This window comes from Neoarius graeffei, chromosome 8 (genome assembly GCF_027579695.1).
Source record: "Neoarius graeffei isolate fNeoGra1 chromosome 8, fNeoGra1.pri, whole genome shotgun sequence".
NCBI classification, from domain to species: Eukaryota; Metazoa; Chordata; class Actinopteri; order Siluriformes; family Ariidae; genus Neoarius; species Neoarius graeffei.
This window is the reverse complement of record NC_083576.1, coordinates 85,112,047-85,130,353: the sequence shown is the minus strand read 5'-3', so window position 1 is coordinate 85,130,353 and position 18,307 is coordinate 85,112,047. Positions and strand designations below refer to the sequence as shown.

The 18,307-nt window shown below is 42.4% G+C and overlaps 1 protein-coding gene across 2 annotated transcripts in view; it reads left to right on the top strand.

Annotated features, from left to right (window-relative positions):
- met (MET proto-oncogene, receptor tyrosine kinase) overlaps positions 1-18,307 on the top strand; it is a 192,666-nt gene that overhangs the window by 130,745 nt on the left and 43,614 nt on the right. For both annotated transcript variants that reach the window (XM_060928408.1, XM_060928407.1), the window contains exon 12: positions 10,841-10,987. In XM_060928408.1, the coding sequence (XP_060784391.1) occupies positions 10,841-10,987 (147 nt within the window). The remainder of the gene's footprint in view (positions 1-10,840; positions 10,988-18,307) is intronic.

Genomic DNA, 18,307 nt, shown 5'->3' with positions numbered 1-18,307 from the left:
CGTACTCTATGGATCCGGAACGGTAAGAGATCGAATATGAGGTTTAGTGAGGAACAAAGCCTGTTTTCATGGATCATTCCGGTTCGGTGATCCAGATCAGTACCAAAAGTCACAGCAATGTAATTCAGCTCAGAGGGACTTTTCATGTGAAATTTGGTGATGAAAACTGAGGGAGAAATAGTGTCCTAAAATGTTGTTATAATAATAATAATAATAATAATAATAATTAAAGCCGCAAGCGGCCTCGACGGGCCCTCGCGCCAGCGGCCAAGGGGGGCGGGGGCATGCGTCCCCGCGAAATACCTTCCACAGCTTCTGCGGCAAGAGACATTACTCCCACAATGGCGACAAAGCACAGAATTGGACACATGGCAACAATAGGGTCTCGCACTTCGTGCGTTGTCGACCATGGCAAGCGCCCCAATAAGGGTCTTGTAAAGAGTTTGCTTGCCAAGTTTGACAAATCAGAAGCTGCAATATCATTTCTGCCATAACCAGCACCCCCAGGGGCGAAAGTGCACAAAATTTGGCGTACATGTCAGGTGAGCTATGAAGAGTTTGCGTATGAAGTTTGATGACAATTGAGTAAATAGAAGATGAGATATAGATTTTTGAAGGAAAAATTTTTTGGTTTTTCCCATGTCAGTAGGTGGCGCTATGCTGTACATGAGTGATAATGAGTTGGAAAAAAAAAGTGTCTACAACAGCAACGTACTATCACAAGGTAGTGGTGTGAAGGAAAAGCATTATGGAATTATTTACCAAAAACCCGTTATGGAGCAATTGCGTCAGCCAAAAACAGCGCCCCCCATGGACGAAAATTCCCAAAATGTGGTATACATGACATGGGAGGTAGTAAGAGGGTGGCCGTGAAGTTTGACCAAATTTGAGGAAAGATTGCAATTTTTTGCCCAAAAATAGCGCCCCCAGTGGCGAAATATCACAGAAATTGGGTAACATGTCAGAAGCCCAATGAGTGATTTGCGTGTGAAGTATGAGCAGTTTTGAACAATCAGAAGATTTGTTATGAATTTCTAAGCATGTAAAATTTTGCATCGAAAATTGATTGACGTATAACTTCTGAACGGTTAATCCTACGTGAAACGTATTTAGTAACTTTTGTCAGCCATGTCTGTAGATGATGTGTATCAATTTTGGTGACATTCCTATGAACAGTCTAGGAGGAGTTGCGCCGTCTTCGTGGCCATGCATTTCGCACAAAAGTGAAATTACCTCACTTCCTGTTGGGCGTGGCTAATGCATTGGCATTACATTTTTGTCCGGCTTAGTGAGATACATATGCGTACCAAATGGCATGCCACTACTACAAACTACATGGCAAACAGGCACCTTAATGCGGGAGGCCAAAATCACAACGACTTAGGGGGCGCTATAGAGGCCCTGAGCCCCGGCCAAGGTTGGGCTTCTGGTTCTGAGTAGCGGTGGCAATTCTCGGAACTGGAGCCAAATTTCGTGCGTTTTCGCCCATGGCAAGCGCCCCGAAAATGGCCCAACAGCGGAGAAAAATAAAGAAGAAGAAGAAGAAGACGGAAGAAGAAGAAGAAGAAGACGGAAGAATAATAATAGTGAACTCTTACAAGAACAATAGGGCCTTCGCCCATAGGGCTCGGGCCCTAATAATAAAGTATAAAGATCATGAGGGAGAGTAACAATTTGTGCCAGTGCTGCTAGCACAAATTAAATACGGAGGTGATTATAGAAAACTGTATGCGCTGATTGGTCGAGAAATTCAGACTATTTCTTGATAATCACCTCGAGCGACTCGGCAAAATGGCATCCAATCGCTTCATCACCGTAAATGGGGAAGAATTAGAAGTGCTGAAAGAAAATGCTGTTCCTAAAAGCACTAAAGATGCTACGGCGTTTGGTCTAAAACTATTTAAAGGTAAGGTGGGATTGTGATTTTATTTTATCGATTTCAAAACAAAGTATTTTAGATGTGACTCGGCGTAGATAAGTGACACGAGTCTGCGCCGCGCCTTTATTACATTTACATGCAGCTTTTGAAGACTGAAATAAATTATTTTTTAAAAGTATGATTTTATTTATGAGCGGCACGGTGGCGTAGTGGTTAGCGCTGTCGCCTCACAGCAAGAAGGTCCGGGTTCGAGCCCCGGGGCCGGCGAGGGCCTTTCTGTGCGGAGTTTGCATGTTGTCCGCGTGGGTTTCCTCCGGGTGCTCCGGTTTCCCCCACAGTCCAAAGACATGCAGGTTAGGTTAACTGGTGACTCTAAATTGAGCGTAGGTGTGAATGTGAGTGTGAATGGTTGTCTGTGTCTATGTGTCAGCCCTGTGATGACCTGGCGACTTGTCCAGCTGGGATAGGCTCCAGCTCGCCTGCGACCCTGTAGAACAGGATAAAGCGGCTAGAGATAATGAGATGAGATGAGACTTATCCCATGAAATCGAGTCGTACATGAGCCAATAGCTGACGAGTTGCGTAGCACTGAGTTGTCTATAAGCAGTGTACGACGAGATTGAGTGGAATAACTGTTTTATTCTATCCACATTCACTGGATTTTGAGGAACAGAGCATTTAATTTTTATTTTTTGCAAATTTGATAAATAAAAACTTTATACAAAACATCCGACAAAATCATTTCTGCTTTGGCAGACTTCTTAAAAACCTATCGATGGCTGCACAAATTGACTTTCGTGACTTTCATGCAAAAATTTATTTATTTTTTTGTAGAAAGTGCTCTCCACCACTTTGGGGAAACAAAGTGCTGGAAACAAATACATTCCCAGTGTACCTGGGAGTATCCCTGGACAGGACCCTTTCATTCAAAAAGCATGTAGACCAGCTGAAGAACAAGCTGTCAAGTCGTAGCAACCTACTTAGCAAGCTTGCCAACATTAGCTGGGGAGCGAACCCAACCACACTTAAGCAGGCTGCTTTAGCGCTGCGTTACTCAACAGCCGGATACTGTGCGCCTGTGTGGGCTAGGTCATGCCACGCAAAGAAGATCGACCCAGAACTACACAAAGCATGTCGCACTATCACTGGCAACCTTACACCAACACCCTTGCCAGTTCTCTACGAGCTAGCAAGTATCTCACCACCTTCAGCCTGGCGCAACACTATCAGCAAGACTGAAAAAGAGATAAGCAAACGACTGACAATAGACACCCGCTGTACAAATATCGCCGAGTAACAAGAAGACGCCGATCGCAGAAGAGCTTTACAACGGTAACTGGTTTAGAGAACATGAGGTCATCAGAGTACAGACTTGGGGAATAGATGGCGAACGACCAATCCCACCATAACGAGGCTATCCCCAAACCCAGTGAGGATCTTCTCAATGGAACTTCCCTCTGCAGGAAAGACTGGGCCACATTAAATCGTGCGAGAGCCAAGGTTGGCAAAACGGGACACAACCTTCTGAAGTGGGGACTCGCCGTACTCAACCTGTCCAAACCGTGCACCACTTACTCCGAGGATGCCCACTGGGCCCAAGCTGCTCCGATCAAGACCTTCTGGAAGCTAACTGGCCTAGTGTGGATACAGTGGTGGCGTGATGAGATACGATGATGTAGAAAGTGCCGTTGTGCCAAAGTATAGAATCGCTTTAGACATTTATTTAATTCTTCCTTGGACATTTCAGTTCTGTAATTTTCAAACTTCTTTGAGCTTTTGAACCCGTCTAAAATCATTCAACAAATTTTTAGTGCTTAAAGATAAAGAATGCAAACAAGCCAGCGGAATGACAGGAGCAGTTTGTGAAAAACGCAATAATAATAATTCTTGAAAATTTAAAACAAAAAAAAAAAACATGCGTTCTTACCATCAAATACTTTTATTCCATATTTTGTTGCTTTTTTTTGTGTATTTTTGGGGGTTTTGTTTTCGAGTAGAGTTTTTATTTCGTCCTTGGTTGGTTCAGCAACACGCTCCGCCATTTTGTTTTTCTCTACTCACGGTGATATGAGCTGATATCCTAGTAGTAGAGTAGCCAATCAGAGTGCGTGATTGCTCATATCCGGTGAATGTGGATAGAATAATTAAATAATATTGGCTGGCTTTCTTTCGTGGTATATCAGGGATGAGAATGAAAAAATATTTTAAAAGTCTGAAAAAAACGGGGCGGGGCCGGGGGGCTAATGATTTTTGGCTTTTTTTTTTTTTTTTTACCCCAAAACCATTAATTTTATCATCAGCAAAAAGTTGCAATGTATTTGGAAATAAATTCCCCTTCTTGGTGGACTCCCAGGTGAAAATGATTAATATGGTACAAGAGACTTGTTTTAATCAATTCACATTTGATGATTTCAAAAAATCAATGCACCTTTTAATATAAACGAGCTCTACAGTATTATATTTCTGCATTTTAGCTATTCATGTCTTTGAATACTCTAATCCTTTACAATGAAGTGCAAACCAGAAAAAAGTTCTGTCATATAATTATCTTTCTTCTGATGTTATCATGGTAGCAGGAGGCCTTGCATATTAAGCAGGCAACATTCAACATCACTTATCACTTCCCTTTCAACTGTTGTGTGGACTAACGAGGTTTTATCTGGACAGGATGTTGTGTAATGTAATACAGATACCATATGGCCAATTTGAAGATCAAGATGGTGATTTTGAATTAAAGAACAGGCATGTACAATGGGCATTACATATTGGAAATTTTTTTTAAATCAAAAACTATAACTTCATCTCGGCCTAAAAAATTTGGGCAGACGCTCCCGCGCGGCACACGCCAGCAATTCCCCCCCTGTCCCCCTATGAAATGAGCAATAAGTAGGAGAGTTATACATGCTATCATACTTAAAATTTCATCAGAAATATAGATATGATACTATGATTCTCCCCAACATGCTACATTAGATAAGCTAACCCCATTTATAAAAGATGCACACTTATATATGACATGTAATTGATATATATTTTTTGGGGCGCGCGCTCTCTCTCTGCCATGCCGATCCTGTAGGCTGCACTGACTCAATACAACTGAAAACTCCGGTCCTTGAGAAAAGAGATAAAAGCCCGCCCACACTGAAAGCTGATTGGCTTATTTTGCTGAGTAACCCAATCAAGATGCTCTTTGTCTGGCATGCGCTACATCAGGGCTTTTCAAAGTATGGGGCGCGCCCCCCCGGGGGGCGCCAGAGTTCTTCAGGGGGGGCGCAACGTGAGAGACAAAATGGATCGATTTTTAGTACCTAAAGCTACAGGGAGTGAGGAGACGGCCAAGCAAAAAAAAACAGAGCCTCCAGGATGTTGCGATTTGCAACTTCAGCGTAAATTCAACCAATCCCCGTGAATTCAGGGCGGTGCTGCAATTATATCCAATCACCGCAACTTTCCCGCAAATTTGACCAATCGTTGGCGTCGTCTTGAAGTGACATTGACAAACTACCTTCCGCCTTACTTCCGGATGTCTATGTTCAAGAGAAGCAGCATGCGCGCAGTGTTGCCAGATTGGAGGTTTCAAGTGCATTTTGGCGGGTTTTGAACATATTTTGGACTGGAAAACGTCAGCAGTATCTGGCAACATTGCATGATGTGCGAGTCAGTGTTTATATCGGCTTAAATTCTGTTACTGAAAGTGTGTTATGTTTACAGTGAAGCACTGTGTGCACTTTATTTTTTTACTTAATACAAGAAATTAATGGATGCCAACATTTTTGCCAAAATGGTATTTTATTTTCCATTGTTTAGGCAGCTTCAGCATCATACTGTGAGATTCTGTTCAAATTGTTTTTTTTTTCTTCTATGAAGCCTGAGCCATTTATTTTATTAGTTTATAATTATTGTTTAATTTAGTCTTCAGGAGAAACTGCCTGCACACAGTACTAGTATTAATAGTTTTTTTTTCTTACATGACAGCTGAGGCATTTATATTATATTTTAAGGTAACTTCATGTTGTGCTGTGAGGTTCTCTGCACTTTAACTTTTGAACCAACAGGTGCATTTGGATAAGTAAAGCCTATTTTTCTGCATTTTTGTAGTCCTGGTAATCTTTTATATTGGTAAAGTTGTTTATAGGACCATTTCTCAGTGTCTTTGTTTTTTAATCAATAGTTTTTCAGTAATAACTTAATATTTAACATATCACTCAATTTTAATCACAAAAAGAGAAAATCGCAACAATTTCTCGCAACTTTCACTTCCTCCCGCAATGTAATCGCAACAAAAACCTAAACACCGCAACTTTCATTGCAATTTTTTTGGAAACCCCCGCAACATCAGACATTTTAGCCGCAACAATCACAAAAAAGGCCCGCGGAATCCTGGGGGACTGGAAAAAGAAGGAAGTATGACCACAATTATTTAAAGTTTGGATTTTCATGGACTGGATCTGAAGATGCTCCACTGCTAGTGTGTTGTCTGCCAAGAGGTGCTAGCTAACGATGCTATGAGATGTTTAAAATGTGTAAAACAAGATGTTTTAAAAAGCACAGATGTTTAAAATGTGAAAAAGAAAAAAATAATGTGTAAAACAACCTTAAATACGAATGGAACATTAAGTATAGCAACAACAAAAATTGTAAGGGGGGGCGTTGTTGTTTATTTACTCTCCGAGGGGGGGCTGACTCTCCCACACTTTGAAAACCCCTGCGCTACATGAACAGGCACACAGGCAGTGTTGCCAGATTGGGTGGTTTTAAGTGCATTTTGGCAGGTTTTGAACATATTTTGGGCTGGAAAACGTCAGCAGTATCTGGCAACACTGCACACAGTCTCCCTCGCGCCCCCTCGCGCGTGCACATTCTAAGATGCGTGATGCAGACCTTAATGTTGCGCGCGCACGCTCTTGTTCGCTTCTATCAATATGCAGGAGACTCCCGGAACTTCCGGGACACTTGGGATGTCTGCATTATAAGGTGACCACAGATCGTTAATCATACACCCCCCCAAAAAAAAAAATTTCTCAACGGATTTACATCGATCTCAAAAACGATCATTTTGGTCTGAAAAAGTCGGAAATCCACCAATCGGCGGAAAATTCTCATCCCTGGATATATTCCATTCAGCAAGCATGATATTGAACGAGTCAAAGATGAGTAGCTGAATGGAATATATCTGATATACCACGAAAAAAACAGCCATTATTATTATTATTATTGTACATACACTCTCTTCATATCAGCATTCTCGAAGGCCAACATAAGCGTAACTGTGACTCGGTGCTGTTAGCGCAGCAGTTCAGTTAGCTTCTAGCTAGCATAGTGTTAGTGCAGGCCAATGCTAGCACAGGCTAATGCTAGCGCAGACTAATGCTAGCGCAGTTAAGCCAAATAATATTATTATTAATTTCCCTGTGTAATTTACTGAGTTACTTTTAAAATCAACAACGGCGCGACCTGGCAGCCAAAATTCTCTCAAAATCTTCCGCTTTTAACGAAGCAAACCTGGCAGCCATGTTTGTTTACAAACTGTCACTCGCTACTGCGGAAGTTTTCTATCTCCGATGTGTCTTTTTTCCAGTTTTTCGATGTCCGTTGGTCTGTTTTTCTCTTGTAAATATGTGTGAAGAATATCTAATGAAGTTTTGGTAGCCTTTCAAGTGTTCAGCGCATCTTTCGTTTCAGTTTATTTATTTAGCGTTGAATCCGAGCACTGGATTAACCCCGTCTTCTCTCTTTCCTGGCCGACAAAGAAATGATTGTGCGCATGCACAGCAGAAAAGTTTTGTCACTGGCTCTTCGCATGAGTTCTGACGTGTGATGTCGTGTTGTCTTGACAACGTGCGATATTATAACAATATTGCACGCTCATTCTCCATTAGAGAGAGCGGCGTAATGCACGGAGGATAAGCGATACGATAACAATACTGCATGCCATCAATAAACCCACTAGAAGGGAATAGAACACGTTTTTATTCCATGGAAAAAGTGTCGCCTACCGGTATGTGTAATAATCACCGATATTCACTTGACCTCTGGTGAATAACTCTTAAACGTTAATTGAATTTGTCGATATTTGAGATGTTTTTTGCACAGTGTCCTTGCGGGTACGTTTACACTTAGAATTCTATCACTGTAAGGTAGCTAAGAAAATAATGCACTTTAACCTGAAATTTTATTTTTAAAAAAAAGCAAAGCAAAGCAAATTGTTCAGCTCTTGCTGTTCGTCATGAGGAAAGCCAAAAGCCAGCTCGTGTGTTCCTGTAATTTTGAGGGCATTGAGCATGCGCTTTTATGATTGCGGTGTTTTATAAAGTGTTTGATAATGGGAACTAAAGCAGTTCGGATTTATTTCGAGCCTTTGTATTTGCTCGCAGTCCCATGAAGTAAGTTTGTTTGTATTCGTGGTGGTCCAATGGCTGTTTTTTTTTCCTATAGAAATGAAAGTAGAACTTGGCAGCATTAGCAGCGTGTGAGAGATTGTACGGTAAATGGAGCAGAAGAGATGAGGAGAGATGGACAGGGAGACTCGGCGCTCGTTCATGAGGCTTTAGGAAACCATTAATGGAGGAAATGCGTTCTGCGCTACATGAGGCCGTAATGGTAGGAAATCCAAAAAAAAAAACTGAGCGAGTTATTAGAGGTTCATCCAGAAATCTCTGTGTGTGTGTGTGTGTGTGTGTGTGTGTGTGTGGTGTTTCAATCGGCTCTCTGGCTGATTGTTAGTGTATGGGAACAGGTGCAGAAGTGAACAGTGTGTCCAATCTGCAAAGCCCAGTCTGTCATGCAAGGAATGTGATCACTCTCTTTATTGCCTTCTGCTCTCTCTCTCTCTCTCTCTCTCTCTCTCAGTCTCTCTGTCTCTTGCTCTCTCTTGCTCTCTGTCTTTTGCTCTCTCTCGCTCTCTGTTGCTCTCTCTTGCTCTGTCTCTCTGTCTCTTGCTCTCTCACTCTCTTGCACTCTCTCTTGCTCTGTCTCTGTCTCTTGCTCTCTCTCGCTCTCTGTTGCTTGCTCTCTCTCTTGCACTCTCTTGCTCTGTCTCTCTCTCTCCCTCTCTCTCTGTCTCTTGCTCTGTCTCTGTTGCTCTCTCTCTCGCACTCTCTCTCTCTTGCTCTCTCTCTTGCTCTGTCTGTCTCTTGCTCTCTGTCGCTCTCTCTCTTGCACTCTCTTGCTCTGTCTCTCTCTCTCGCTCTCTGTCTCTTGCTCTCTCTCTGTCGCTCTCTCTTGCACTCTGTGTTGCTCTCTCTCTCTTGCTCTGTCTCTCTCTCGCTCTCTGTCGCTCGCTGTCTCTCTTGCACTCTTTCTCTCTCTCTTGCTCTGTCTCTCTCGCTCTCTTGCACTCTCTCTTGCTCTCTCTCTCTCTGTCTGTCTCTTGCTTTGTCTCTTACTCTCTCTCTCTTGCTCTCGCTCTGTCACTCGCTCTCTTGCTCTCGCTCTTGCTCGCGCTCTCTTGCACTCTCTCTTTTGCTCTCTCTCTTTCTCTCTCTCTCTCGCTCTCCCTGAGTTCTGAGTCTGATTAAATTGATAGACTCATTTATTACAGCAGATCAAATGAAATGAAGACCCCTCCCCCTTCCCAACTCATTTGCATGTGCAGTGTGATGAAGCACATACACACAATTGGAATAAACGAACTTGAATGCAGACGAGGAGAAGGAAATACTCCGCGAGCGTCACTTTTGTTGGTCCTAAAATGTTCCCATTAACCTGTTCAGATCTTCACGAGTAAAACCGAAGCAATAAAAAGTTCCAGCTGAAGTACAGGGTTGCAAAACTTGAGGAAATCCTTTTCTGCTAAATATTAATGCTTACCCTTCGGCTGAAGTCACTCTCAGGCTACAGTAAATCCGTGCGTGCGTGTGTGTGTGTGTGTGTAAAACGTTCATCAGTTCAGATTCACTTCCTGAAGAGAAACTTGTAAAACCTCGTGTTCAGACTCCTCTCAGGAGTCACTGGGTGTAAAATCAGCTCTCAGTGTTTACAAGCCTGGTTTCATTTTTTTTTTTTTACGACCACAATGCAGTAATATCACAGAGTAAAAGTGGAACGAGAGAACATGAGCTGGAGAAATGATCTTTACATTGTGTACCGTATTAAATAGATATTGATAATTGATCAAAATTAAAGCGGTTCATTCAGTCTCATCATTTAATTATCTATTTATACACCAATGATTCTCTCTCTCTCTCTCTCTCTCTCTCTTTCTCTCTATATATCTGTTTGTCTCTTTCTCTGTCGCTCTCTGTTTGTCTCTCTCACTCTCTCTCTCTGTCTGTCGCTTTCTGTTTGTCTCTCTCTGTGTCTCTGTCTGTCTGCCTGTGTCTGTCTCTCTCTTTCTCTCTATATATCTGTTTGTCTCTTTCTCTGTCACTCTCTGTTTCTGTCTCTCTTACTCTCTCTCTCTGTGTCTGTCACTCTCTGTTTGTCTCTCTCTCTCTGTCTCCCTGTCTCCCTGTCTATCTATCTATCTATCTATCTATCTATCTATCTATCTATCTATCTATCTATCTATCTATCTATCTATCTATCTGTCTATCTATCTCTGTTTGTCTCTGTCGCACTCTGTTTCTCTGTCTCTCTCTCTGTCTGTTGCTCTCTGTTTGTCTCTCTCTGTCTGTCTCCCTGTCTATCTGTCTGCCTGTCTCTCTCTGTCTGTCTGTCTCTCTCTGCTGCTCTGTTTCTCTCTCTCTCTGTCACTCTCTCTGTTTCTCTCCTTGTCTCTGTCTCTCTCTCTCTCCTTGTTTCTCTGTCTGTCTGTCTTTCTCTTGCTCTGTCTCTCTCCCTGTTTCTCTGTCTGTCTCTCTCTCTCTTTCTCTCTGTCTCTCTCTCTCCCTGTTTCTTTCTCTGTCTGTCTCTCTCTCTCTCTCTCTCTGTTTCTCTTTGTCTCTCTCTCTCCCTGTTTCTTTCTCTGTCTCTGTTTCTCTCTTTCTTTTGCTCTCTCTATCTGTCTCTGTGTGCCCACAGGTCCCCCGTGTGGATGTGGAAGCGGTGAAGGGAGAGGTGCTGCGAGTGTCCAATCGCTCGTGTGAGAGTGTCGTTGTGGTGGGAAACACACTGGAGTGCACGGTTCCCTCTGAACTCCACGCCGCCACCAGAGAGCTCGAGGTGGAGGTAAGCGAATAAGAGACGCCCGACGTCGCCGTTTCTCTCCTCTTTCGACGCCTCTATCGCCGTGCAGTCAGCTCCACCCTCTGATTAACGCCATCACATCTTCAGAGTGCGATATTAGACTGACCTTCCCCCTGCAGACTGAGCTTCAGCGTGGTTTTATGAACCCAGAACGCGACGCTGATAAGACGGCTCGTATTTCCTCTCCGCACACAAAAGCAGCGTCGCTCTTCAGTCCGCGGACGATCTGATACGATGCCGAGCGGAGAGTGGACGCTCAGTGAGCGTTAGCATGAGCGTGACATCAGGCTCTGACCGGACCCCTTCGCAGCACAGCGTGAGAGAACGCACGTCTCAGAGTAAACTCAATAACCGTCTCGAATCTAATCCAATTTCCTGTCCTGCGAGCAAGCGCGCGCGCTTTCTGAACGCTTTAAATTATTTCTGAGTGAATGAATGCTTCCTTTTCATCTGGAGAGGAGAGAAACGACGCTCCGCTGCTCAGAATCAGGGCAGTCTGATTTTCTCCTGCTGTAATAACATCACAAGTCAGCGATGGAGTGGTGTTTAAAACCGAGCTAGCTGTGACCACTATCACCCCTGCAGAGTGCTTCATTCCTTTTATACCACAGCAACAAGACCTCAAAATGGAACATACACTCCCCGGCCACTTTAATAGGAACTCGTTGTTGTTCTAAGATCCCTGTTCTTGGCTGCAGGAGCGGAACCCAGTGTGTTCTTCTGTTGCTTTTCTGCTCACCACGGTTGTCAAGAGTGATTATATGAGTTACTGTATCCTTCCAACCTGTCCATTTCCCTCTGAGCTCTCTTATCAGCAAGGCGTTTGGTTTGTTTTTTTCTACCCACAGAACTGTCACTCACTCACTCGCTCGCTCACTCACTCACTCGATGTTTTTTGTTTTCCGCACCATTCTGTGCAAAGACTTGTGTGTGTAAACCAGGGCTTTGAACCAGAATTTTTTTCCTATTGGTTCGTTCCGAACAGAAACGGAATTTTAACGTTTCCGGTTTTGGGTTCCACCATTAAATAGACGTTCCCGAACTGGTTAGAACAAAAAAATGTCATTCCCGGAACGGTTAATTACGTTCCCTGTCAGCTGTTTAACAAATGGCTATAAAATGATGTCTCTGTCTCATCCAGCTTAAGCCAAATGTAGGCTAATTCTATTACAACCTTCATTAAATAAGACAAGAAATAATTCAAAACAATTATTTCAAATGTTGGCGATTTGGATTCTCAGTATGTCTTCCCATCTACACAAACAGAAAAAGTGCCAAAAATGAAAAAGAATTCGTTTAGTGTGTTACCAAAGGCTAGTCAGGCCCTATGCATTGATAGGCTAACAGAGGTTAACGTCATTTAATGTTCGCGAGCCTCTCATTAACGTGGACAAATATATTGATATCGTGTTTGAAATTGACGTTTTTGAATAACGATAGACTGCAATAGTTACCTCTTATTTAAGATGTGGAGACGTGATAGTAGTCCACCCTCCCGCTCTCTCCATTCAGTCAGCGAACGTCACACAGGAAGTGAACCCCAGCGGGTTATAGAAACTTGCGCAGGAGAAGAATGACTTTTTTATTTGTAGGCCACGGAAACTTTGAGGAACGAAATAAAAACCGGTATTAACCGGTTACCATTATTTTTAATAAGCGTTTCTGTTCCGGAACATAAAAAATAATAAAGTTTCTGGTTTCATTTCTGTTCCATGTGAAATAGAAAAAGTTCCCGGTTTTCGTTTCTTGAACCGGTTCAAAGCCCTGGTGTAAACCCCAGGAGGAGATCAGCAGTTTCTGAAATACTCAATACTGGCTCAAACCAACACCCATGCCACAGTGAAAGAAGGTCACACATAAATTGAGATCATAATTTTTCCCATTCGGAAGTTTGAACATTGTGAACATTAACTGAAGCTCTTGATGTGCATCTGCGTGATCTGACGCATCGTGCTTTTTTTTCTTTAAAACAAAATAATTAATAGACAAAGCTTCCCGATGACATCTTACATGCATGAACAAAACTTTAGTTATTCATGATGGAATATATTAGTATTATTTATAGCCATGTTTGTTCACTTTTTTTTGTCATTTTTGGAAAAAATAAACATTAGGACAAATGGCTATGCTGTGGCTATACTGTTTAACAGTCGGTTAAATCTGCTCATCGTGGTACGGAGTTTAAGGTGACGTACTGGAGGCATTACTCGTGAATATATCTTTGAGGTGTTACCCATGAAGATTGATATTATTGGGGGCGTCATGGCTCAGTTGGATAAGGCGCCATACCATAAATCCAGGGACCCGGGTTCGATTCCTGACCCGAGGTCATTTCCCGATCCCTCCCTGTCTCTCTCTCTCTCTCCAGCTCATTTCCTGTCTCTACACTGTCCTATCCAATAAAGGTGGAAAAAGCTTTAAAAAAAGATTGATATTATTAGGATTTAGATTTATATTATTAACCTTTATTCTGTAGAATTACAACCCCGATTCCAAAAAAGTTGGGACAAAGTACAAATTGTAAATAAAAACGGAATGCAAAAATTTACAAATCTCAAAAACTGATATTGTATTCACTATAGAACATAGACAACATATCAAATGTCGAAAGTGAGACATTTTGAAATTTCATGCCAAATATTGGCTCATTTGAAATTTCATGACAGCAACACATCTCAAAAAAGTTGGGACAGGGGCAATAAGAGGCTGGAAAAGTTAAAGGTACAAAAAAGGAACAGCTGGAGGAGCAAATTGCAACTCATTAGGTCAATTGGCAATAGGTCATTAACATGACTGGGTATAAAAAGAGCATCTTGGAGTGGCAGCGGCTCTCAGAAGTAAAGATGGGAAGAGGATCACCAATCCCCCTAATTCTGCGCCGACAAATAGTGGAGCAATATCAGAAAGGAGTTCGACAGTGTAAAATTGCAAAGAGTTTGAACAAATCATCATCTACAGTGCATAATATCATCAAAAGATTCAGAGAATCTGGAAGAATCTCTGTGCGTAAGGGTCAAGGCCGGAAAACCATACTGGGTGCCCGTGATCTTCGGGCCCTTAGACGGCACTGCATCACATACAGGCATGCTTCTGTATTGGAAATCACAAAATGGGCTCAGGAATATTTCCAGAGAACATTATCTGTGAACACAATTCACCGTGCCATCTGCCGTTGCCAGCTAAAACTCTATAGTTCAAAGTAGAAGCTGTATCTAAACATGATCCAGAAGCGCGGACGTCTTCTCTGGGCCAAGGCTCATTTAAAATGGACTGTGGCAAAGTGGAAAACTGTTCTGTGGTCAGACGAATCAAAATCAGGGACGCCGTGTCATTCGGACTAAAGAGGAGAAGGACGACCCAAGTTGTTGTCGGCGCTCAGTTCAGAAGCCTGCATCTCTGATGGTATGGGGTTGCATTAGTGCGTGTGGCATGGGCAGCTTACACATCTGGAAAGACACCATCAATGCTGAAAGGTATATCCAGGTTCTAGAGCAACATATGCTCCCGTCCAGACGACGTCTCTTTCAGGGAAGACCTTGCATTTTCCAACATGACAATGCCAAACCACATACTGCATCAATTACAGCATCATGGCTGCGTAGAAGAAGGGTCCGGGTACTGAACTGGCCAGCCTGCAGTCCAGATCTTTCACCCATAGAAAACATTTGGCGCATCATAAAACGGAAGATACGACAAAAAAGCCCTAAGACAGTTGAGCAACTAGAATCCTACATTAGACAAGAATGGGTTAACATTCCTATCCCTAAACTTGAGCAACTTGTCTCCTCAGTCCCCAGACGTTTACAGACTGTTGTAAAGAGAAAAGGGGATGTCTCACAGTGGTAAACATGGCCTTGTCCCAACTTTTTTGAGATGTGTTGTTGTCATGAAATTTAAAATCACTTAATTTTTCTCTTTAAATGATACATTTTCTCAGTTTAAACATTTGATATGTCATCTATGTTCTATTCTGAATAAAATATGGAATTTTGAAACTTCCACATCATGGCATTCCGTTTTTATTTACAATTTGTACTTTCATCTCATCTCATCATCTCTAGCCGCTTTATCCTTCTACAGGGTCGCAGGCAAGCTGGAGCCTATCCCAGCTGACTACGGGCGAAAGGCGGGGTACACCCTGGACAAGTCGCCAGGTCATCACAGGGCTGACACATAGACACAGACAACCATTCACACTCACATTCACACCTACGCTCAATTTAGAGTCACCAGTTAACCTAACCTGCATGTCTTTGGACTGTGGGGGAAACCGGAGCACCCGGAGGAAACCCACACGGACACGGGGAGAACATGCAAACTCCGCACAGAAAGGCCCTCGCCGGCCACGGGGCTCGAACCCGGACCTTCTTGCTGTGAGGCAACAGCACTAACCACTACACCACCGTGCCGCCATGTACAGTTATTTTATTGATTAAAAAAGTCCACCCTATATGGTTTTATTTCACCAATTCGCTTATCAGATATTCAACCTGATGCCGCATCTTTATATTTATTATGGTTGATACTGTGGAGCAACTGGAGCAGTACTCGGCCATTGCGGTATCAGTCGTGAATATTTGGAAACGTTGTTGACCTATCAGGAACGTACATTCACTGTGTTAGTGTAGAAAAGTGACCAGCCTATGGGTTCAGATTTGTAACACGGTTTTCATCTGAAAGGGCAAAAAGGTGACGTTCAGTGAAGAACCAGAGCAACCACAAGTCACTGAGGCACAAAACAAATTAAATAAAATAAAAAATAAGATAAAAAAGTCGAAGGTAAGAAATATGACCAGGCTCACAAGCAGAAACTTGCAGAACTGTGTGCTGAATATAAAAAGGTTGGTTGAATTAGATTACAACACGTTATGACTTTTTTTCTAGACATTGTTGGGCCTAAGCCTAACGTTAGAGCGGCATTAAAAGCTGATGAGCGAACCGCACCAAATAAAACAGCAGGTGGATGTATGTCATGTCGGGGTGTTCCTAATAAAGTGTCCAGCGAGTGTATATTACAGTTATTCCACGAAATCGGGTCGTACATGAGCTGAGAGCCGACGAGGCGCGTAGCATCGAGTTGTCTATAATCCATGTACGACGAGATTGAGTGGAATAACTGTTTTATTCTCTCCACATTCACTGGATTTTAAGAAACGGAGCATTTTTATTGTTATTTTTTGCAAATCCAATAAATAAATAACTTTATCCAAAACATCCGACAAAATCATTTCCGCTTAGAATGTAAACAAACCGGTGAAATGACAGGAGCAAAAAAAAAAAAAATACGTTCTTACCATCAAATACTCTCATTCTGTAGATTTTGTTGCGGGGTTTTGTTTGTTTGGGGTTTTTTTTGCATTTTTTGGGGTTTTGTTTTTAAATAGAGATTTTATTTCGTCCTCGGGTGGTTCAGCAACACGCGCCACCATTTTGTTGTTCTTCTTCAGGGTTTTTTGGTGGTTGACAAACCAACTTAAAGGTGCATTAGCGCCACCGACTGGGCTGGAGTGTGGAACTGGAGATATTGGGAGGAAAAAAACAAACAAACAACTATATTCTTTTAGCTATTTCTGCTTCTTTTAAACACTTGATAACAAAGCCGCCATTTTGTTGTTCTTTACTCATGATATATGAGCTGATATCCTAGTAGTAGAGTAGCCAATCAGAGCGCGCGATTGCTTATATCTGGTGAATGTGTAGCCTAGTAAACTAGACCCACCCGCCTAGCGGCCAAAAATATTTTTGCCTAGTGAGTGGGTCTAGCCTCGCACCATATAAACAAAAACACCCCGGGCATCACATCGTGCCCGCCAATCACAACGCAAGGTTTTTGTTTGGATTCTTTGGGCGGGCTTTTGCAGGAGTGACGACAAAGCTGTGCGACGCTGGAGAAAGCACAACAGGAAAGATGGCTACGGCTAGTGAACAGCGCGCGTTTGACTCCGCTTTGGAATCAGTTTTAGAAGAATTAGACTTGGAGTTTTCGTTGAAACATGAGCAGGAAGAGGCTCTCCGCTCATTCCTTTTCAAGAAGGACGTTTTCGCTGTTTTGCCGACCGGCTATGGCAAAAGTCTGATCTACCAGCTGGCTCCGCTCGTAGCCAAAAGGATGGGGCTAGTTTGTGCAGTACGAAGAATTAATAAACAGCTTTGAAACATTACTTTTTGATTGTTTCTTATTTTCCCGTTATTTTAAATTTAAGGGAAATTATTTCACCAAACACCACTAAATAAAAACTCTCAAAAACAGTTTAAGCAAACCCTTGAAAAACACTTGGAAAAAATAAGTGTATGTTAAGTATGTGGTACAGACTCCAAACTTGTGGTCATTATCTCCAAACTTCTTAATATCTAGAACCTGTTTATTAATTAATGCGCATTTTGAAAAATTATTTATTTCAAGGCCTCCCCCACTGCTTTCTGTCGCTCTGACTACGTCACAGTCACTGTTGCGCTGATTGGTCAGAGCGTTGGCCTATACGCACAGAGACAGTTTGAAAGACAGCGGTTTGTTCCTCCTACCCACTTCAGAAATGTCTACGGATCGAGGCCAGACTAAATATTCACATTTAGTCTGGCTTGCCAGGCTAGTGAATGTGGACAGAATAGATCGCAAATATCACGACAACCAGCAGATGAACCAGTTAGATTTTAGAAACAGGTTAAAGGTCACATCATGTCACAGCAAGGTTAAAAGTCTGAAATAGCTTTTCTTCTATAGCTTCCTTTCCATTCGACGCGTGTTTTAAGCATATTTCTGGGAATCAGGAGGACGGCACTTCTGCGTTTGCGTAAACGTTCCCGTTGATGCTGTCGGATTTGAGTCCTACTTGTTATTTATCCATTTATAGTTACATTTAGTGTCATAGCAGCGATAAACGTTATAGCAGCGATAAACAGTCTTTCACCAGCCTCTGAATGAGCGGTTACTATGGTAACAATAGCTTCTTGGATTATTATTATTATTATTATAATTATTATTATATCGGTCTGAGCAATCAGAGTTGAGAATCCAACACCACCGTGACACGATATAAAAATAATTTAATACAACGTACAGAGTCGAGTTTCAGCACTCAGTATATTGTAACTGCTCTGGTTTATATTATAAAGTGTATCAAATTCGTTCCAGTACACAAACACCATGCTTATTTTTATTCTCAAACGATTTCTTACGTCTTGTACCTCTTACTTGCTCCAACTTCATGGTTTACGTATCCAGCGTAAGGAACACTTCTTCACTGAAAATCGCTAAAGTGGAAGCTCGGTGGACTCTCGCACGCGCGCTGTTAATGAGGCTCA